The sequence below is a fragment of the Zootoca vivipara genome, chromosome 5, assembly GCF_963506605.1.
Source record: "Zootoca vivipara chromosome 5, rZooViv1.1, whole genome shotgun sequence".
In the NCBI taxonomy this organism is placed as follows: Eukaryota; Metazoa; Chordata; class Lepidosauria; order Squamata; family Lacertidae; genus Zootoca; species Zootoca vivipara.
In genome coordinates, this window is record NC_083280.1 from 43,143,848 (window position 1) to 43,167,078 (window position 23,231).

General features: G+C 42.6%; 1 protein-coding gene across 3 annotated transcripts in view; it reads left to right on the forward strand.

Moving 5' to 3' along the window:
• The window catches only part of ARMH3 (armadillo like helical domain containing 3), a 124,339-nt gene that overhangs the window by 2,877 nt on the left and 98,231 nt on the right, over positions 1–23,231 (forward strand). Inside the window, exons 1-14 of one of the 3 annotated variants that reach the window (XM_035133312.2) lie at positions 859–905; positions 3,818–3,881; positions 7,214–7,325; positions 7,768–7,824; positions 7,971–8,117; positions 8,558–8,665; positions 10,914–11,006; positions 12,122–12,196; positions 12,723–12,809; positions 18,156–18,212; positions 19,012–19,055; positions 19,700–19,760; positions 20,582–20,628; positions 21,820–21,895. In XM_035133312.2, coding sequence (XP_034989203.1) covers positions 7,224–7,325; positions 7,768–7,824; positions 7,971–8,117; positions 8,558–8,665; positions 10,914–11,006; positions 12,122–12,196; positions 12,723–12,809; positions 18,156–18,212; positions 19,012–19,055; positions 19,700–19,760; positions 20,582–20,628; positions 21,820–21,895 — 954 coding nt within the window. In that variant the 5' untranslated portion in view covers positions 859–905; positions 3,818–3,881; positions 7,214–7,223. Of the gene's footprint in view, positions 1–858; positions 906–932; positions 1,256–3,817; positions 3,882–7,213; positions 7,326–7,767; positions 7,825–7,970; positions 8,118–8,557; positions 8,666–10,913; positions 11,007–12,121; positions 12,197–12,722; positions 12,810–18,155; positions 18,213–19,011; positions 19,056–19,699; positions 19,761–20,581; positions 20,629–21,819; positions 21,896–23,231 lie in introns of those variants that run through there. The other 2 variants (XM_035133313.2, XM_035133314.2) reach the window with 2 other exon arrangements.

The following is a 23,231-nucleotide window of genomic DNA, read 5'->3' on the forward strand; positions in this document are numbered from 1 at the left end:
GATGTAAACACACTGGATCGGGCTGTGAAAATTACAACTGCTTCCGTACTTTCTAATCCTGGGGTAGATTACAAAATAACTGGCTGCGGGGAGCCAGTTCTGCTGAAGGTTTCCTTTCCCCCGTACAAGGGCGTACCCACCATGGGGCAAGTTAGGGCAGCTGCCCTACTCTAGAAGCAGGGCTGGTGGGCAGAGGCGGAGCACAGCCTGGCGGAGCGCGAGTTCGCCATTCCCGCCGTGCCGCGCCGCATCCTCCCTCCAGCTCCCCGGTGTGCCCTCAGGCAAGGCCAAGCGCGGCGGGGAACCAGGGAGCGCGGCGCAGTGGGCGGGAACGCCGAACTCGCGCTCCGCTGGGCTGGGCTCCGCTCCGCCCACCAGCCCTGCTTCTAGGGAGGGGCACAGCCCGGCGGAGTGCGAGTTCGCCGTTCCCGCCCGCCGCGCTGCGCCCTCCCTCCAGCTCCCCGTCGCGCCCTCTGGCAAGGCCAAGCGCGGCGGGGAACCAGAGAGCGCGGCGCGGCGGGCGGGAACGCTGAACTCGCGCTCCGCTGGGCTGGGCTCCGCCTCCGCCCACCAGCCCTGCTTCTAGGGAGGGGCACAGCCTGGCGGAGCCCGAGTTCGCCGTTCCCGCCCACTTTGTGGCCCCTCCCCTTCTGTGCCTTGGCCCCTCCCCTTGCCCCCCCTAGTTTTGATCCTGGGTACGCCCATGCCCCCGTATATGCCCGGTTCGCCGTTCGCTTTTCATCCGCACTGAACTCTCACTAGGACCCAGCAGAAGCCGTCCTCCGCAAGGTGGTTGGAGGTGGAACCGGGCAGATAAAGGACGGCGCGCCTGCGTAGTAGGGAGAGGGCGGGGCGAAGTCTGACTCGGTAGCGCATGCGCGCCGAGAGGCGGTCGCCCCGCTCAGGTAACGGGGGCTATTTCGCTCCCTTCCTTCTAGAGGGGCCCGGCCTCTGTTGCGCCCCCCGCTCAGTAGTTAGGCTGCGCCCTTTGAGGATAGGGAGGGAGCGCCAGGGTGCGAAGTTGGGGAGGCGGTGGGAGAGGACCTGGCGGCATTGCCTGGGGTCGGGTGGCAAAACATGATTGTGAGGGTGGCATGTTGGGGTGCAGCTGGGGGACCTTTTAGGACGCTGCCTGTGGGGCCCTCTTGGGGGCGTGTTTAGGGAGAAGAGGGCCTGAATACACCTGTTTTTGTGTGTACGTGGGATAGGGGGACGTACCTGGGATGGGAAGAGGAGAGCCCGATTTACTGTGGAGGTGAGTTGGGGTGGGGCAGGGTGTGGCGGGAGGAAGTAGGTAGGTGCTGCTGCTCAGGAGGCAGTTTTATGCATTTCCTGTCCTAGTCATCTCCCCCCACTCCTCTTTTCTGTTGTTAAGTGCTTTCTTCCTGCACCCCTGTTGCAGTAGTATGGAAGAGGGAAGGGCTCTCATTTTGGGCAGGTGAAGTGTCTTGTTCTGCTGTTGCCCACGCGCTTAAGCTTCCACGTGGTACCCTGCCCTCATAATTGGGACCAATGTGCTCTTCTCTTGTTTCCACATATTTTGATAAAAGATTGGCTCCCCTGCTCCAAATCTTGTTTCTATATGGGGGTCTGTTCTTTCTAGATTGCGTAATACAGAGTCAATTCCCAGCTGTTGGAGATGACTAAATTAATAGGCTTCAAGGGTGGATTCCCTTCTTTTCTTAGCCTTCCAGGGTATACCTATGGGCACAGTTAAGACTGTTAATCAGTTCCTAGGAGTTGGCTCCTATGTTTATAGCTTATACCATCACAGTGCATGTATGCACTTTGTTTTGTGTTCATAGGAAAGCTGAGTGATTATAGCAGCTGGGTGCACAAGAAAGTGTACACATGCATTACAATACATATGTATTGTCCACTTTCTTTGATGATCTATGTATGTGTTAATTCCCACACAGAAGTAGCTCCATGTTGGGATTTTGTAATGTCTAAAGCAGCTCCAAGTGTGCTTGCACCTGTTGATAAACAACTTCTCAGAAGTATTGCAATTTCCATGTGCCAGTTGTATCCATTCTAAAATATACCTGTGTTTTGATTGCTTCTGTCTATTTTTTGTGTGTTACACCTAACCAAGTGAGGGAATCTAAAATTGAAATAAAGTAAACGTTTTGAAGTAAAAGAGAAGCTGCAGAACTTAAAACCACAGTTGATGTGGTATTCATGATGACCCTTGTCTATGTATGAAAGCAGCCATAAGAGAAATAGGAAAATGCACATGGGGTTACAGCTAGGTAACTATGGCTTCCCTCCTCCAGCAAGCCATTCCCTGTCTACAAACATACACACCATTTCTGCCCCCCTTCACAAACAATATTCTGTGGTTATTGAGAATTTTCTGCCCTTATTGGCGGTTTTTGTTTTTAAATTGTTTTATATCTGCAACCCTTGGAGTTCCCTTGAATGAACTGATTCCTCTCTCATATTTCTCTGTAGTCTTGTTATGGCTCTTACTTTTCCTGACATTCAACACTTGATTTCACTATTAGTAATTTCATCATCATCTTGTGCCTCCACTCAATGCAACCCCTTCTGTCCCATCATAATGAGTATCTGTTCACATAATCCTAGCACTGTGCTTTGAAAGTATATTAGCATTTATTCAAAGGTAACAGATTCCATGGTTTACATTTTGTGGTAGCTCTGACACAGATTAGATTTCCTCATGGTTTTTATTTCTGTAACAACTTCTCATTGAAACTTTATTTAAATAATTAACATTTGTACATAATGATGGGGAGCTGAACTTAAAAGACAATCTGCATTCATGCCTAAGTAGGAATTTGGACCCATACCTCTCTAGTTAAAGAGGTAACAATGCCCACCAGCTCACATTCCAATAGCAAAATTTGATTAGAGGTTTGTGTCCCAGTGTTGATGGTTAGTTTATTATAATTGAGATTGATCGGCCTGGAGAATGGTCTGAAAGTACCTGGCACACGTTTGCTGCAAGTACAAAGCAGAATTGGTTCTATCAGGAAAGAGTGGACAGACTACAGACTTGGCAAATATACCTTGTTCTTTATTAGAGTCCCAAGATCTATTAACCAGAGGCAGGAGCAAAAGACATACAGTTATAATTAAAGAAGAGGGTGTCTCTGAGTATATTCTGAGCTCAGGAATTGGTTTTCAGTACCATAACTGAATTACCAGTAAGGTCACAACCCTTTCACAGAAAAGTGCATTCCTGGTTAGCTTTCTTCATTTCTGCTGCCTAATTTAGGTGTGGAAAGTCATCTTGTTGCTATTTTTAAACAACTGGGAGTCAGGAATGCTTGCTGATTTATTGCAAATTGTCTAGAGATCTACCAGTAGATTCTAGTCTACACTCTTCCCACCCCTGCTACAATGGGTAGACTCTTGGGAATCCTTTGTAAGCTGTTCAGAGGCTCTGATGTAGAGGGACATCTTATATTATGCTTCTAAATATCATAAATAAAATGCATATTTGTGACTGATATGTCTAACCCTTAATGGGTTACCATCTGTTTGTCTGCCGTTCTTTAGAAGTAGTTGTGGTTGGTTATGCCAACAGTGTCTATTTTGTTTTTCTGTCTCTGATTCTTCTACTTTCTCATTTTGCTTCTGTATTTTCCTTTTGTGTATTAAGATAAGCCGGTTGGGTGTTTTTGTGGTGGAGGGATCTGAAACACGTGAGCTAAAGTTGCCAGGCAGTGAATCAAGTCATTGTCAGGCAGGTTTTAACCTGAGAGTTGGAACATGGCAGGACAGCAGGGGTTCTTGCATTGCAAACTTGATCTTATTGTACTCTTTTCTCCCCTTTCTCTTTGTATTACAGAAGTAGTAGCTGCTTCCCATGGGGGCTTCCTAGTCACTGAGCTGTACAAAAGAAGATCAAAATTGTAAGTACTGATTCTAAGGAAGGTACTTGTATCGGTACACCTGTAACTAACTTCAGTCAGATGCTTTGCTTTCTCGGGATAAGAAGTTTGAAATTCAAAACTGGCTACTTTATTACTTCCGCTGTAGGTTTCAGGATAATAAAATAATGTTACCCCCACTGGCTGTGGAGTGTGTTTACAACTTAATATGAGGCACTTGGAGTCTATATTGCTCACACACAAGTGGGATCGCAAGAGGCTTAATTTATAGGCACCGAGGCCATTCTGAGGTTACCGGTAAAGGTAAAGGTAAAGGGACCCCTGACCATTAGGTCCAGTCGTGACTGACTCTGGGGTTGCGCGCTCATCTCGCATTATTGGCCGAGGGAGCCGGCGTATAGCTTCCAGGTCATGTGGCCAGCATGACAAAGCCACTTCTGGCAAACCAGAGCAGCACATGGAAACGCCGTTTACCTTCCCGCTGTAGCGGTTCCTATTTATCTACTTGCACTTTGACGTGCTTTCGAACTGCTAGGTTGGCAGGAGAGGTTACCGGTATTGTGGGCTTAATTTTGTTCCCTTGTAGATCAGTTTTAAACTCTGGCAATAGAAAGAAAGGAGCTTGCCTCTGAATATCAGTTGCTGGGAATGGGAGAGTGCTGTTGCAGGCATGCCTTGCCTATGGGCTTCCCTTTGGCATCTGGTTGGCTACTGTGAGACCAGAATGGTGGACAAGATAAGTTCAGCAGAGTTCTTCTTATGTAGCTTCAGTCATGGGATGAGACTGCAAGTTATGACGGGTAAATATTGCCCTGTAAAATATTATGTTTGGAACAGAAGATTCTATTTCAAGAAATATTTCAACATATAATTGTATGGTGCCATAGAGCATTTCCTGATTTTAATGTCCTCTCTGTAAAAGTCAATGTTTAATCTCGCTGCTTCTTTTTTAGTCTTTCTCCATAATATGAGATAAGGAGAAATTAATGTATCTGACAGCAGCTGTGTATGTAGCTGCTCTGCATCATGCCCTGTTGCTCTGTTGCCTCTTTTCTTCTCTGCCTGTTACAGCAGGCCGAAGGGGCTGGAGAAAGCAGAAGGGTGGTGATGCAGGAACACAGCAGCTGCGTACTCTGACGTTGCTTCAGTGGGTTTCAGTCTGTGGTGGCAGACATTACTTTGGGTCTGGCCTCTGGCTGTTGACAGTGACTAGAGAGAGAAGTCGGAGAGGTTCACAACCAGGACCTAACAATATCCTTCTCCTGTTTGTTGGTAGCATTTAGGGTATCATTTGAAAATTGGAATCTATCTGACTATAATTCTCTCTGTCCTGTCCCACCCTTGTGTATTGCATACTACTGGGTCAAGCTTTTTAAAAAGTTGGTCTGGATTGGGATGCTGGAGGAATGCTATAATCCATTCCCCCTGTTGATCTCTTTTGCTCAGCCCCTTGGTGGCCCCTCAGATGTTGAAGACTTTGGGGATGCATCTGCTAGAATTATGGTGCTGGGTTTGTTTGGAAACATGGTAATAGTTCTGTTGAAATAAGCAGCTACTTTTCTAAAACTGGAGAAGAAGGAAGGTCTGTACGGTACCAGTGATTTCTGTAGATCACGAGACCAAAAAGCCCTTGAAGTTTTAGAATGAGAGGGTATTTGTACTTTTTGTTAACAGCTTCCCACGTGTTACTTTGGATTCTCTAATGTAGGCAGCTATAAGATAGAAGAGACCTTCTTAATTGTTGCCTCTAGCAATTTCCCATATGCATGTGTACTCTGTCTAGTTTAGGACAGCCTGTGTCCCAGTTCTAGCCTTGTTGAAAGCATGAACTTATCTGCATTATTGTGTTACCTGTCTGTAGCTTCTTTGCTCTCACTTTACAGAGGGATGTAGAATATTTTGCTTTCATGGGCACCCAACGCAAGAACTGAAATCTGTTACTCAGTTCCTGACTAGGATGTTGTTGTTTAGCCCCATGAAATAATTTTGGCTTGTTGTTTTAGTAGTGGTGACATGGAGTGATCAGCTGTATTCCAGGTAGACTACTCATTGAGTATATGGACATAAGTGTGTCCTATTGATCTTGCTCAGACTTGCAAAAATCTTTGAGTCTGACAAACAGAATGTTGTACTACTGGTATCACCTTCCTGCAACTTTCTGGGTCGTATTCAACGAACTTGTACAGTATGGAAATGCTCATGAAGGAGAAAGTTGTGGTATTTTCTCTCTATCGTAAACAGTTGAAATGAGGAGCTCTTTAGGCATTGCAGATGTGCTACCATGTTCATGCTGCTCTGTACATTATTTATTGTGCCTAAGTGGAACTGCCATATGCTCCAGCTTCTGCTTTACCTCTGTAAGTCTATGTTAGCACAGATGCTAGTTGCTTTAAATCCAGTACTCCTCATATTGGGGTGGGGGCTGGTAGTTTACCCCAGGAAAGGAGACTTTTGCAAAGTGTATGTAGGCTGTTGGGATTGTAGGGCAGTGTGACACTTTCTTTGTGACTTCTTGCTCACAAGAAGAAAACAAACTTTTCAATAATGATAGAGAATAGTTGTTGAATAGAAAATATTCCTTTGGGCCAATTCATATGTTAAACAAAGGTGTGGCTTATCATTTGTACATGTGTAGAATTTCAGTCAATCCTAACTGCCCGGAGCACGTATCTACATAACACATTTTTAAATGTGTATCTGGCTTGTGTGCACTGCATTTTTATATTAACATGTACAGATTTTTGTATGTATAGGATTGGTGTGAAGTTGTGTTGCAGGATTTCTAATTTAGCAGGACTTCTGGTACAACTATAGTGCTCAGTAGATCAATTTCTACTTTCTTAGGTGCTAAATTTATACTTCCTGCTTGGGGTTTCCTGTTTGGGGCTCTGGCTTAGCCAAATATTTGTTGGATTACTTTTGTCAAGACTTTCTCCCCAGTTCCTCACCTTTTTAAATGAATCTGTAATCTTCCATGCTCCTCACTTTCCCTTTCTGTCCAGAATACTTGATGTGAAATGATTCTTGCAGCAGGTATAAAAAGAAAACAATTGCATATAATAATAATAATAATAATATGCAAATCTATTTTGCATTATGCACATTTGGACAAATGTACACTTGCATTTTATTAAACTTATTTTTTTGTACACCTTTTTCTCCTACGTCAAAAAAATATGTGTGTAGCAGCACAGAGGAAATTATGATGGTTCTAATGTATTTAATGGCTATACAGTGCCTTGTAAGCTCTAAAAATTTTTTTGAAGCAGAGCATAACCTGGAAACGTGTGAATGCTGTGGAAATTAATCTTGAGAGAGCTTCTCTGGAATGTGGCATGTCTCTTTATCCATAGATTGTAAGCCATGGCGCAAGCTGAAAAGAAAGGCGGATTGCTTCGGAAATCTTCAGCTAGTAAGAAACCCTTGAAAGAGAAGGTTGTGCTAATGTATGATGAGATCTTCACGGTAAGGATTGGACTTTGCTCTCCTCATTGTGGCATTTTGTTCAGCTGCAAGATAAATTTCATTATGCTGAAGTAGTCCCATTGGGAAGGGTAAGGCAGGTTGCCCTAGAGCTGTGCCTTATGGTTTCCTCTCTTAGTTTAGTATTAGTAGTATCTAGTATTAAGAATGAGAAGGGGAATGCAGTGAATCCTGCCTCTGGGTATGCTTTTACTTTCCTGCTTTGAGGCGAGCATATCTGTACAGCAGGAGATTTCCTCATTTAGAATTACCTCTGCAGGCTCTACCATTGATAATCTGCAGAAGAAGATATGGTGTGTCTCAGGTGCATTTCTGCATGCTGTTTCCTGTTTTCCTGGACCTAGAATGGTTATAATATTGCTGTAGGACATCCATATTTTGTATCCACAGTGGCCATTGTAACAGGAATTATGTTCCCTTTCAGACAGAAGATCCCAGTAAATGCAGTCCTCGGTTTTGGGAGGAGCTCTTCCTCATGAAGGTAAAATACCAAAGATCAAAAACATCTGCTGTCTTCTAAATATCTCTTCATGTTTACTCATCTATGTAGCAATTTTCCACCTTTAGCCATGTCCTCAGTGACTCCATGAATGAATTGGCTTTGCCCTCTTCCCTTTGTCTTGGCAGGTGAACTTGGAGTATCTGGAAGGGAAGCTGGAGTCTCTAGATGGTGAAGAGCTGATGAAGATAAAAGATAATATTAACTGTTTGTTCCAGCGCTGCATCCGGGCCTTGGGAGAAGAACATCCTATCAGAGTGGTCAATGCATTACAGGTGCTGTACTGTACATTTCGTGTCTTCAGTGGAGCTAAACCCAGGAACAGGCAGCTAATGACAGATGTATCAGTCTTCCCATTAAGATTGACTAAGATAAATGTCCGTTCAGTGTGCTAGACCAAAAATCCCCTCTGTTAGCATTTATATAATAATAAAATGGTTTCTCTTCTTTGCTACTTTGTTGGCTGTCAGGAGAGTAATTGAGAATGAATCTATGTAAGCATATTTCAAGTTCCAAAACAGGCAAGCATACTAAAAATGCAGCCTGCAAGGACATGGAAGAGAGTGAAGACTATGTAATATGAATCTGCTGTGTTATACTAAATCAAAGTAAACATCTTCCCAAAATGCAGCTGTAAGGGTCTAGGGCATATAATAGGCTCTTGGTGCACTGAAAGCTTTCTCACAGTTCTAGTGTTTTTCTCTTTCTGACACAGACGCTGTGTGCACTGATCCGTGGAGTTCATCAGAAGAACAAATCCACATCTGGCTTTGACATCATCAACATGTTAATGGGTTTTGACAAGGCTGAGCTGTGTATGAAGGTGAGGGTTAGCTAGAGTACAATAAAAGAAAGTGCTGCACGTAAGGTTGCAATAAGAGGCAATGGTGTGCTTGTGGAAGAGACATGTTAATCCATTCTTAAATATATTGGTTTCAGTGTCTCCCATAGCATTAAAGGTCCTGTCCAAGGTATGGACAGTCTCATGTCAAATATAGTTGACATCTGCATGCAACCTCATGCATTGCTTATATTTCTGCTAGCTTCCTTTGTCCTCTGAGTACTGGTAACAGAGAAGAAACAATGGCATATAGTGCTTTTTGCACAATTGATGTGTTGACTTTTAGACACTGTATAAATATCTATAATGAGGCTGTGATTTGCAACTAGAGGGCAAAAATAGAAATCCTTTGAAATACTTCAGAACTAAATGTATCACAGCTGGGTTTTCTTTTGTGTGGAGGGAATTAGCTCCATAAGGAAGAAAGGCTTAATTACAGTATAATAGCACCTTGCTTGAGAATTACAGCATAATCAGATCAGTGCAAGGAAGCCCCACTCAAGGATGCTTCATGCAAACACTGGCACTTCACTCTCAGGCTACTCTGTGCAACCATCTGGGTGTACATTTTTATTTCCTTTTGTGAAATCAGCTGAGATTCTGAGGGAACAAAATTGTGTGTCACAATCCGCACTGTGTGGTTTGATTTGATGAAGAACTGTTGCTTTAATTTGTTGTGGTTATCTGCCTTGGGAAATGTATATTTGGTAATATTTATGTTTTAGATAGGGACGCGGGTGGCGCTGTGGGTTAAACCACAGAGCCTAGGCTTGCCGATCAGAAGGTCGGCGGTTCGAATCCCCATGACGGGGTAAGCTCTCATTGCTCGGTCCCTGCTCCTGCCAACCTAGCAGTTCGAAAGCACACAGAGCAAGTAGATAAATAGGTACTGCTCCAGCGGGAAGGTAAACAGCATTTCTGTGCGCTGCTCTGGTTCGCTAGAAGTGGCTTAGTCATGCTGGCCACATGACCCGGAAGCTGTACGCTGGCTCCCTCGGCCAGCAAAGCGAGATGAGCGCCGCAACCCCAGAGTCGTCTGCGACTGGACCTAACGGTCACTCTTTACCTTTATGTTTTAGATGATGGGACACAATACCTTTTAGAAAATACCTTCTAGAGACAGGATTACCGTATTTTTCCGTCTATAAGACGCCCCCATGTATAAGACACCCCCTATTTTGGGAGACTCGGATTTAAGAAAATGGGGGGTAGATGGCCCCGTGTATGACACCCCCTAATTTTTGACATTATTTTAAAGGATAAAACCCTAGTCTTATACACTGAAAAATATGGTAATTAAACATATTTATTTATTAAAGACTTTTGTACATAACCCCCCCATAAAAACTCTAGGCAGCTAACAACAAAATCAAAACAGGATTTAGCAAATTAAAATATCAATTATGAAAAGTTAAGAACTTTAAAACACCAAGAACAGTGGCAGAGTAGAAGTTATTCCAAAGTATCAGATGAAAACAACAAACAAAAAACATTCTTTAAATGGAAAGCTTTTATTAGCTTTTGTAAAGCCATTACAGAGGGGACAAGACATAAAAGTATGTATGCAAGACAGCTTCACTTAGACCGGAGATGGGGAATCTGTGGTCCTCCAGATGTTGTTGGACTGCAACTTCCATCATCTCTTACCTTAGCCATGCTGGCTGAGGCTGATGGGCATTTGAAGTCAACCGCATTCAGAGGGCCAAAGGTTCCTCATTCCTGACCTAGAATCAAGGATCATGATTAAACTCTGTGGGGAAGGGCCATAGCTCAGTGGCAGAGCATCTGCCTTGCATGCAGAAGGTCCTAAATTCAATCCCTGACATATCCAGGTAGGGCTAGGAATGTTCCCTGCCTGAAGTCCTGGAGAGCCATTGCTAGTCAGTGTAGACCAGGGGTAGTCAACCTTTTTATACCTACCGCCCACTAATGCATCTTTCTTAATGGTAAAATTTCCTTACTGCCCACCAGTGCTCGATGGAAGGAGGATTCAGCTTGTGCCGTAGATCCCCCTACCGCCCTCCTAGAATTCTGAAATGCTCACTAGTGGGTGGCAGGGACCAGGTTGACAACCCCTGGTGTAGACAATACTGAGCTAGATGGGCCTGTAGTCTCACTTAGTATAAAGCAGCTTCCCATGTTCCTAGTATTGTATAGGACACAGCGTCAGTGTGGGGGCTGTGAGGAGTAATGGATATGCTGTGGTTCATAGTAACTTTCCCCCCTCTAGAATCTGATGGAGAGTCTGGATGCTCTGCTATGTGCCGAAGGCTCTGAAAGTCTCAAGAGTTTGTGCCTGAAGCTATTGCTCTGTTTGGTGACTGTAAGTAATAGACAATAGAGATTCAACTATAAAAAGCATGCACTTTCAAAACTTGGAAATAGTTATTTGTGAATTAGCAAGGAATTCTTAATCTCTAAGGCAGAGGAACTTTCAATTCCAGCTGATCAGTATTCTTGTTATGGGGATGACTGCTGTCTAAATTACAGTATTGGATAGAAGTATTGTGTTAGTACATTTAATGCGAAGCTGCTTTTTCTGTCACAGGCAGGAATGTACTCTTATGTACAGACCCTGTTTTAAGATGGTTCAGCGTATGCATCTCATGGAGGGAAGTTTGATACCCTTAATTATTTTAGGGAAGATTTACTAATTTACAGAGAGTTTTGTATTTGTTGCTGATGTCTACCTGTGAGGAATTGGTTTCTTTTTTGTTACAAGTTTGAATTGTTTTTCTTTACAAATGTCTATCTTGTCCATCCTATCCTACAACTTTTCCCAATAGCTAATAATAAACAAGGAAAGTCACCCTGAGGGCAGGGTGAGAGGTAGGCCAACCCAGAATTAATGCAAGTATGTGAGCGTCTGTACCTCAAGCACATCGCTAAAGCTCTGCCAAATAAAGTGTTAAGTTTCAAGAGTCTCTAACCTAAGCCATATTTTCTAATAGATTTTCAGCTTCCCTCTATCTAAAGCTCTGGTAGGAATGTAGCAAGAAGCATTGTGATGAATCTTCTGGTGTTTGAAATATTGATTTTATTACTAGCAATATTTAGAAAGCACCCATAAGGATAGAAGATAGCCCAAAACAAAATGGTTCAGGGGAAATTATATAAGTGATAAGATAGCAATAATATTGTACTAAGTAAAATCATTAAAGTGTATATTGTCATGCCCAAAATCAGTAACCTCACTGTAGCCCTAGTACATATGCCTAGAACCCACAAAGAATGGGCTTCATTACACAGAATATGGGAGAGTTTCAGTAATTGGGAGCACTGCTTCTCAGGAGACAGGAGACAACAAAAATATTGTGGAGTGGTGGGTGCAGTTCACTAATTTTGCAAGGGTAGTGGTAGATAAGAGCATGTTTTAAGTGTGTTGTCACTTCCAGAAACTTCTTTAAAACAACACCCACCCTTTGGTTCTCTATTCAGGTGACAGATAACATCAGTCAAAACACAATTCTGGAGTATGTGATGATTAACAGCATCTTTGAAGCTATCTTACAGGTAAGTTTCGCCCCCCCTAAAAAAACAAATATCTGGGCAGTTAAATTTTCCATATTGCAGAGCTATAAATAGTGCAATTCCTGTGTGTTGTTTAAATGGAAACTTAAGATGAATGCCAAGTAGCATGTTAACGTCTTTCTTGCTTTAGTTTTTGTTTTGGTCAGTGTATACATTTTAGAAGATTTTATTCAGATATTTTATAAATTTGGCACTGTGAACCTAATTCTCTAATTAGCCATGACAAGTAATTCTTTTTAGTGCAGTCAGCTTTAGTCTGTACCCACCTATTCATTCCCCTCAAATGTGCTGATTCTCTTCAAGGTAAAATTTTCATTTGAATTTGCTCTATACAAATGGAGATTGTCAAGGCCTTTTTAAAGTTGTATAGGTTCATTTTGGAAACAGAACCGTGGGTCTGTTTGCCTGTTGTTTATCTACATCTTTTCAGTTCAGGTGTCTAGAATCACTTTGTTCTTTGCAGCATAGAACCTTAGTTAATCTAAATTATTCCTTTTCTTGATTTTAGATCCTCTCCAGTCTTCCCAGTCGCAGGGAACATGGTTATGATGCTGTTGTCCTGCTTGCCTTATTAGTAAACTACAGAAAATATGAGGTGAGTGATTCATGTGGAAAACGGGTATCTTACCCCTAGGGCAGGCATGTCCAAAGTCTGTTTCGGGGGCCTAATCTGGCCCACCGGTCAATTTAATCTGGCTCCTGTGGCAGTTTATTTCCTGGGGTAAAATCCCCCCAAAAGCTCAACAACTTCAATCCTAAAAAAGGTCAACAACTTTACATCTTTGGTCGGCCCTCACACATGTTCACTTCATCAAATCTGGCCCTCTTTGAAAAAAGTTTGGGCACCACTGCCCTAGGGGTTTACAAAGTTTGTTTGGCTTTAGTAGTCAATAAAAAAATGGTGGTTGCCAGGGCTCTGCCTCTTATCCAAGGGGCATCATGCACGGCCAGGAACAATTTCCACTCTCCTAGGGTGGCAGATTGTTTCTGCAATTGTACTGCATTTCCACTATGCTCCAAGTGCCTTGAAAATGCATTGTGAAAAAGGAGTCCCATTTGTTTTCTCCAACTTCTTTGTTCCTGGGAAACGGTATAGCTGCAGGACAGTCCCCATCTCTTTCTTGAGGGTTTCAAGCTGGAGTGGAGTTCCGGGACTTTTTCTCCTGAGGTGCCTCATAAATACAGCAACGAAATAAGCACCAGCCTTTCTCCCAACCTTGTAGTAAGAGAGGTAGGTAGGGATTGTCTGCACAGTTGCACTCTAGTTACAAGGTTGGGAGGAAAGCTGGTACGGTAGTTGTTGCACTCACCAGGTTAGGCTAGTGAGTGGAATTATCGACTCTTGTCCTGGTGTGATAGAATGTGAGCTTGAGCATGTTGAAAATTTGTGTCCTGCTTGCATCCAGATGAAACGTTTTGTACTGTACCCATTTGAGTAGTATCTCTGTGTTTCTAGTGTACTTTGTGTATGTATTTAGAAATAATACTACAGTTCTTTGCTTATAAGTACAAGGAAAGTACATATTTTTAGTATGGGAAAAACTGTGTTGTTTGCAAGCTTCTGCACCTTCTTAAAAATGTGGGAGTTTCTAGTGTAGGTTTTCAGACCCCATAATGTGTATGATTTGGCAGCTAACTGGGTAGCCTGTCGGACTATTAACACCCTTGATAGAATTGATGGCCATGTGATCAGTGGATGACTTGGTATGTTACGTAGCACACAGTTCCTTGAGGGGATAGTGTGCATGTGTTTCTGATGCTTTCCAATTACTTGTTATTTTCTCCAGTTTGCATGAGGCACAGTATTTTTATTATGGCTTCTATCATTTTGCCTAGTCTGCAGGATTTGATCTCACTATTATCTAATAGATGCTGAAATCCATAATTTCTGGACGTGGAAACAAGATGTATCAGGTTGTTTCATATTTCTGTAGTCCCTTTGGGATGTTAATGCATACTTCTGTCAGAAACAATGCTAATAATAGCATTCCCAAATCTAAAAGCAAACTTAGGTCAGTGGAAATCTCCTCAGAGAAAGAAAAGGTTATTGTTTTGCTGCTATTAGATGAGGGTCACAGGAGTAGTCTGTTTCAGATAGTCATTTGGAAATCCCTCCTGGGGAAAATAGGCTTGCATAAGGCTTAATTTTTCTCCTAGGCGTTGTCTTGGCTTTGCATTACAGCTGAGAGAATTTATATGTATGTGGTGCTGTATAAAGCAGTTAGTATGATTTGAGAAAATAGTAGATTTTTTCCTCATGCCTCCAACATTGCAAATCTTCTGTTGGAGGGAGGGTATGGGGGATTTTCCTCTTTTTTTTTAATGTAAGCTGTGAGAGTCTTTTCATTTCAACCACACTGTCGCTGATCATACTCTCTTTTTTTTTTCCCAGAGCCTCGTGGGCTGCTAAATTGTTCCATTAAGTTAAGGAAATCTAATTGCATTGAGAGCGTATTTGTTGCTTATGACTTTAATGCTTGTCTATTAAAAAACAAACCCTCAAGTGTTGCTTACAAAAACATAGTTTTAAATGCGCTTCAACATGAGCAGAATATTTGCTGATGTCTTTATTTCTTATCCAGGTTCACCTTAATATTTTTTTATTGCAAAATCGTTAATCTGATTTATAGACACTGTTCCTGCCAGCATAAAATTTCATTCCATTGGCCTGATTGCTACCTTCAAAGGCTTTCTTTATTCCCAGGTGACTGCATGGACTGCAGCAATTTAGCAGTGGGTAGGGCCTTCCTAAATCTATAGATTCATTTCCTCTCTAGTTTAGGGCCCTTTGATATCCTGTTGCCAACACCTAAGCATGAAGCTTTCTGGAAGCATAAAAACAAGTAATTTCATAATCTTAAACTGAGAGGTGGGTACTGCTGTCTGTTGACTCCTAAGGCAGAACATGTAAATCTCTATAAATACATGAATGTTTAAAGTGAAAAACAATATAATAGAATGAAACCAACACTTATCTTTAATCTGGATATGGCATGTTAAGACTAAGGCATGAATCAAATTATCCTCCATTTGCGATCTCTGACACAGCGGTGGAGAACAGGATCTGAATGGGCACGTAGGGGTTGAGATTGTTTTCTCCCCCACCCTCATGCATGGGACTCAGGGCAGCTTACAGATAAAAAATAGGAACTGCTAAAAACATACTGTAGAAGAATCGATCATTAAAATACTATCATTAAAATATAGGGCTTGCCAAGCGGAAGGTTGGCGGTTCGAATCCCATTGTTCGGTCCCAGCTCCTGCCAACCTACCGTAGCAGTTCGAAAGCACATCAAGTGCAAGTAGATAAACATTCATAGCTGTGGAATTGAAGGACAACCAAGATTCACCAGAGAATTTGGTAAAGTCATTCCAAAAGAACAACTGTGTTATCCCATAAGTAAAGGAAGACACGGAACAAGGTGTGGCTGTTCTTGTAGAAAGCTTAGGCCTTGAGGGTATTAGAGACCTCACTGATAGGATCTCCTTGCTGTGTCAGGCCCTTGCACCCAAAGTGGTAATGGGAAATTATGGTGCAGGACCAAATAGCCCATTTAGGTGAAACAAAGCTCTGCTTATCTTAGTGTATCTTCAAAGCTATCTCCTCGTCTAATCAAGGTAATTATGTAGAAAGGTCAAATGCCTTGAGTACATTGAACAGTCGTAAAGATTGTGTAAAAGAAAAGATCTGAAAGTGCAGAGGCCTAGGGGCGAAGCTATTCTGTTTATTAATTCTGCCCTGGGAGATGAAAAGGTTGTTTTTTAAAATGATTATACACCAAATAGGTGAACAGGTTCAGCTGCATATTGTTAATTTCTTGCTGCAGAGAGCAGTGCCATGTTTGGAATATACATTCAGGAAGCACACTTTCCACAGATTAGGTGTTTTTTTTTGTTCTCCCACCTTTCCTAAGTTTAAATTTGTGAGGTATGTTTTCATCCCTCCCTCCATTTTAAGTGTTCTTGTGATGCAGAGCTGGGGGCAGTATGCTATGCTGGGGTTTATGTTACAAGATACCAGTCCATATTAGCCTTTTCCCCCTTCTTTTAAAAATACTTTCCTACCGGTACCTTTCCTCGTGGATTACTCATGACTCATGTGGGACTGAATTGGAGTTAGGCAAGAGTTAAGTTTTTCCAAACTGCAAAGTATTGCAACCAAGAAATCCATGGCCTCCCCAGGAAAAGAGGAGGAGGAGGAGAATCAACAGAGAAAATAAAACACACATAGCCGGGAAGGCAGGTGCACTCCCTCTTCACCCCTGTGCTTCAGCACTTACATTCTTGATCTATTAGAACCAAAACCAGGGGTCAGCAAACTTTTTTCAGGAGGGGGCAGGTCCACTGGCCCCCAGACCTTGTGGGGGGCCGGACTATATTTTGACCCCTGGCCAAAACCCTACTAACCCTGATAAATAACAAATAAATCCTCTTGAGTATGTTCAGTTTCTCATTTTAAATGTACTTAACTCATGGCAACATCATGACTACAGGAATAGCATTGTGTTTCCTTTTGCTGCCCTGGTGCTAAGTGCGTTTACTTGGGAGAAAACATCACTTATATTTTTAAAGTAAAAGTACTAAACTGAACACCTGTAATGTTGTGCATAGGTTGGAAATTGTGTGTCTGGTTCAGTGGTGGTGTGATCCTGACGTTACTAGGGTGGCTCTGAGTTGCTTTTATGCATGACTGAAGAAAAGACACTTGAAATGTGCCGAGGCACTCATATTTAAGGGGAGGGTCTTCACTTCAAGGATGCCAATAATAATAATTTTTTAATCATTTCACAAAATACCCAGTGTCTTGACTTCTGCCCTTTGAACTGCTCCTGAGTGAAGAAAGCCTTTGGTTCATGCACAAGGATTTCAAAAAGGTCTGAAATATGTTAGTTATTTGGGGACTTAGCTGTTGCTGTTCCTTCAGTCAGTGACCCTCAGAGTGGCTTACAATAGATTTAACATATTTAAATTTGTGTGTACATATGTGTAAAGAAAATTCCATTTTTTTGTCCTGCTGTGTTGTAACAGCTGTCAGAACACAGATAGGAAGTAGGTAAAGCTTTTCCTATATACACTTAGTATTGAATTCATTGAGACTTTCTTCTGAGTAGATATGCATAGGGTGTACTGTCAGACTTTTTTCTGGTTCTAGCTGTCTTACCTATTCCTCAGTCTGCTGCATTTAGCTTGTCTCTTAGTCTGCTAGCTTTCTGGTTATCCCTGTCCTTGTGTCTGATAAAGTAGGTACTTGCCTCCAAAAGCTCATAGCGCACTGAATTTATCTGTCCTTAAGATGACAATGCTTCTCTGTATTTTGCATTACCATCCTGTAATGACAATTTTTCTGGAGTATTTGCTTTTCCCTTCCCAGTATTTGGCTCCGTTTAGGCCTTGATAACAATCACTGAACTAAACCAAAGCTGTGAGCATAAGGTTGTTGTTAATGGGATTACAATTCCTTTGGTCCCAGATGTTTCAGTCTGCGCTGGTCTATCTCTCATATATGAACCAGTCTGTGCTAGACACTCTCCATAATGAGTGTTGCATGGTGTGTATGTATGTATGGGACATGGGTACCTCTTTATTTAGAACGCTGTCAACCAGGAGCATAGAAAACTGCTACACTGATGGACATTGGCACCAGATGGATGCGGTATTGAATATATTGGCTTGTTTACTGTTTCCCTAACCGTTGAAATAATGATGGCTAATGTGTAAAATGTGACCATGACTCTCAGTATCTTGGAGGGGCTCTCATTTGTATGTGAGGCTACTGCACTGAAAGGAGGAGTGGATCTAGAGTCTTGTGGTTTAAATTGACAGGCACGTGTGTCCCCTGGCATCATAAGACGGGCAAGACCTTTGCATGAAGCTGTGTTGGCTTTGCTGAGTCACTAAGCTAACCCATGATAACCCATGACTTTCCTTCTTCCCACTACAGTCTGTGAATCCTTATATAGTGAAGCTGTCCATCATAGATGATGAGGCCACCCTCAATGTGAGTATAATGGATTAAGTGCTGTGAGTATTGCACGTTATCCATAGGGCTCGGAATACAACAAGGAGCTGAACTGAATTAATTTTTTTTTTTAAATCCCAAGACATTTTCAGAAGCTCTGATTTCCGTGATCCTGACTGAAGTATTCCACAGTGTATGAGAGAGGAATAAATCTATGATATAAGGAATGCAATAAAATATTTAATGAAGAAACAAAAAATATTTGAATGAGAAGTTAATGGGATCTGTAGCTATATGAAGCTTCCACATGTTTCTCCTGCCAAAGGGAATAGTCCTAATTTGGGGACATAGCTTTTGCCTTCGCCTATAGAACCGGTAATACAGAATTTTAGTTCCATTATTTTAATATCTTGCCTTTCTTCCAGAGTACCCAAGGCAGCATACATAGTTCTCTTCCCACCATAATTTCACACCTTCAGCAACTTGTAAAATAAATTAAGCCCAGGGGGAGGGGAGTGCTGTTGCCCCCCAGTGAGCTTCAAGGTTGCATAGTGATTTGAACCTGGGCCATCCAGTCCCGATCTGATATTCTTAGTACTACAAAATACTGGCTTACTTGAAATGAGTCTTACATGGAGAGGGACATGCAGATATGACCTTGTCAGATAATGACAGAAGCCTGATCCCTGTATCTTATATAGATCTAGTGCTATCAATTGTTGGGGGTAATTTGGAGAGTAAGCTTTTGGGGGGCAAAGGGCTCTGTCTCTGCTCTGCACTTGCTGTGTGGCTGTGATCTGTAGGGAGTAGAACTTAACATCTTGCTCTGTTTTTACAGGGAATGGGTCTTGTAGTTGCTCAGGCTTTATCAGAATACAACCGGTAAGTCAAGTTAAGGCATGTCTCTTTTTTACAGCAGCAAAAGTAGTTAACATTCCCTTCTGAGAAAACTTGCCGATGTGCCTGTCAGCCGCTTGCTTCGGCAGCCTGGAAATGTCTAGATCTATGAGACGTTGTATTCTTGCTGTCATTCCAATCAGTAAATCAGCTTTCTCGCCTTGCATAGTAGAGGTTTGGTTTCACAGGGGAACTGCCAGGATTGCATTTACCTTCTTCTTCCTTTAATTGCCATTGGCTGTACCTTTTTGTGAACTGTCTTTAACATCTTCTGCTCCCCCACTGATAGAAGACTAAGTGAATCACTGTGTATTGCTTCTGACAGAAAATCTATTTTGGTTATAGGACTTTTGAAATAAACAAATATATAACCATGTAGAAATGATTAGAGTGGATCAACTTCGTTATTCACCACCTCTAATGTCCACCTATGAGCTCTTACGTGGGATCAGTTACTTAGAATAATAGAATTGTAGAGTTGGAAGGCACCCTTTGAAAATAGAAGTGGGTGAAAGCTGACTATTCCTCTTTTCTTTCAATACTGTTAAGAATTTGGGTCAAATCTTTTTTGCACACATAGGTTGGCAGCATCATGGCTTGATCTATCTGTTGCTGTCCTCTTTTTTTAGGCAGTATAAAGACAAGGAAGAAGAACACCAGAGTGGCTTTTTCTCAGCCTTGACCAACATGGTAAGGTGTGTGTGTGTGTGTGTTGCTGGTCAGGGTTTCCTGTGGCAGGGGCCCAGTCCAATGCTTGTAAAAGAAAATGAAAATGACTTTCTTATATATGCTACATTAGGCTATGACTCTGACTCCCCTGAAAATATATACAGTGGTACCTCGGTTTATGAACACAATTGGTTCCAGAAGTCTGTTCATAAACCGAAGCGAACTTTTCCATTGAAAGTAATGGAAAGTTGATTAATCCGTTCTATACGAGGAAAAACACCCCTTTCGCGGAGGCCGGGGAGCGCTTCCGCGGCTGCAGCCCAGTCGCGGAAGCGCTCCCCGGCCTCTGGGAGGCATCAGAGTGAAGTCCTGGCTCCGATGCCTTCGCGGAGGCTGGGGCTTCGCTCTGATGCCTTCGCGGAGGCTGGGGAGCGCTTCCATGGCTGCAGCCCAGTCATGAAAGCGCTCCCCGGCCTCTGGAAGGCATCAGAACGAAGGCCCAGCCTCCCCGAAGTTATCGGACGCTACGGTGTCTTCGGGGAGGTTTGGCCTATGCGCCGATGCCTTCGGGGAGGCCGGGCCTTCGCTCCGGGCCTCCAGGAGGCATCGGAGCGAAGGCCCGGCCTCCCCGAAAGCATCGGACGCTCAGTAGGCCTCGGGCACCTCGGTTTACTAACTTCCGGGTTAGGATAGTTCGTAAACCAAAAATTTGTAAAACGAGGTGTTCGTAAACCAAGGTTCCACTGTAGTGTCCATTTTACTTTAAGAATTGTGTGCCTGCTTAGCTTGAGGGAAATTTTTTTATAGATCCTAATGCTGTGCAATATTGCTTATTTCCACAGGTGGGCAGCATGTTCATAGCTGATGCAGATGAGAAAATCTCCGTCCAGTAAGTGCACCCAGCAGATAGCAATTTGCTGCTTTGATTGAGGAGTGTAAATTGCTATCCATTGCTGACATATAGCTTAAAAATATAAGGCAAGAGGAATTTAACTCTAGCTCAGCAGCCAGTACTGGAGATGGCAGCAGGCAGTCTGGTACATGAGTGAATTAGCAGAAGCTTTAGTCAGATGGTTAGGGTATAGCATTTCTATTCTTATGCACTGAAACTGGAATGGAAATGGGGGCAAATAGGAAGGAGGAGTTACCATACATGGCATTTGGGTATCCATGTTTTTGAGCAGATACAAGTAAATTATTTGACACTGATGACCATATCAGAAATTTTGCCACAGTCAAGCAAACAAAAACATTGTTGATGCCTGCAACCTTCTGGTGCCATACCTACCCTATGTGCTTCAAGTTGACCAGTTGGTTGTAGATGCTATGATCTTTCCTTTGTCCTTAATACTCCTTCCTTCTTATTTGGGGCTGGGGATAACTAGAGCAGGGTGCTATATGTGAAGTGCAATAAATAAATGTTAAGTGCTGCAATAAATTGGGGGGGGGGGCGGAGCGGACTACATTTCTATAAAGTAAAAGTTACCTTCCATCAATGCATATGGGGTATGTGTAGATTTTTGCTAGGTGTGTAGTGGGTTTGGAAGTCCTGGGAGGGAAAATACTCTGCAGGGACCCAGCTTTTTTTTTCTTTTAAAAATAAATTTTATTAAAGATTTATTAGATTACAAAAATACATGTATTGGCTTTTTTCAAGTTGTGTTTTCTACAGATCAGTTACAATTGTTGTGAGACATTAGTGTTGCATGCAGTATTAGACTGGGAAGAAAAGAGTGGGGTGGGGAATGGGGTGTGGGGTGGGGTGGCAATGCTTCTTTTATTCTACTTAGTGTATGTGTGCGGTTTTGTGTCAGCGTCACTTGTGTGGGTTCTCTTTCTATTCGCTTGTTATGCTTCCTTGGTGGTAAGAGAGGTTGGTTGTCTTTGGTTGGCTGTAGTGAGATTTGTTAATGTGTATGAGGGGGTGGGTTTCTGAGGGACCCCACTTTCTAATATAAATATGCCTTTGTTTGTCAATCTGGGTATCCAAAGTTGCTGGGTAGTAAGGGCAGGGGAAGTGACCCATTATTTTACAGTCATTTACTGCAGCACATCTTTTTCTCTTACATTCTTTTTGTAGAACCAATGAGGCTATCCTTTTGGCTCTTTACGAAGCTGTTCACTTGAACCGAAACTTCATCACTGTATTGGCACAGGTGGGGTGAAATTCCTTTTTCTGCACCTGAGGATTGGAATGCAAACTAAAATAGCTTCAGCATGCTGGAGATAGCTGTACCAATGGACTTTGGAGCTCTTCCTGCCTTTTGTCTGCCACAAGAAGCAGGCTTTCTTCTGAATTTGATGGCTTAGGGAACAAATGCACAATGCTTATTTGTTACTTTCTGTTACCCACCCACCCCAATCTGAGTACTGTATGGACGCAGAGCCCTGAGGGTGAGATTCAGACTAGTTTGTTACTGAAATGATCCTGAAGCAGGATGTGATAGGTCCCTGTTGACTACCAAGTGAGGAGGGAGGCCTCAAGCTAGTTTAAAACTGGAGGATTGTTTGTGCAGTATTTGCATACCAAATGGCTCTTCTTTTATCCTAGTCTTCCCCAAGTTAGTGTACATTGGTGGGAATCAACACCCTGCAGGCAAGGATAGCTAGTCCTGAAACAAGAAAGCTTTACCTCAGTTGGGCCTGGGAAGGCAGAAATGGCTTTGGTCCCCTAGATTTAAGGGTATTAAATTGTTCTGTCCATCAACTAGAGTTGAAACCTGCTCTATACTTTTGAGGTCTTTTGAATGTTGTTTTCAATCTCTGGCCATTCTTTTTTATTTAATATACCAGTAGTAAAAAGCATTCTGCCCTCTCACCTGATTTAAAGGTTACTGGCATGGCTGTGGCATTTCCAGTCATCATTGCTCCGTTGTTTGTGCTCTTGTAATCTTGAGCTACATATGTTTTGGCTTTTTTCTGCATGTTGGCTCTTGTGAAAAGCTGAGTTTTAATTTTTCTGCTTGGGCAGTTCTCGCCGGATTGGCTTCTGTTCTGGAGTGCAGTAAATGTAGTGGTATTTTATTTAATTAAGTTTGCATCAAGTTTGGGTGTGTGTGTGTATGTTAGCATACAGAACAGGGCTACTTTTCATGTGTGTTTGCTGGTATTGGAACCACAGCTAAAACTTGTGTAATTCATATGTGTTTAAGTTGTTTGGCTCATACTGTATATGTGCACAGGCTGGAGACCACAGAGCAGAGCTAAACAGGGAGGGTATATGTTGCTTTAGTAGATTTTTGGTCGAGCTATTGGGGAGTTGTTGTACCATGCACAAAATTACATTGATATATGTGTTTTAGAAATGCGGTGCCAATGTGCTGCTGCTAGGTGGTGCTGTTATCCCTTAGCTGGCTCAGGAGTTATAAAACCTTATTATAGCAGCATGCAATCATTTTATTGCATGGAAATAGAGTTTCTTGCCTGTAAGATTTTCAATGGGCTGTATGTTTCAAAGCTTGCCCTAGAGATGGCTTTCTGAAATTGGGTCTA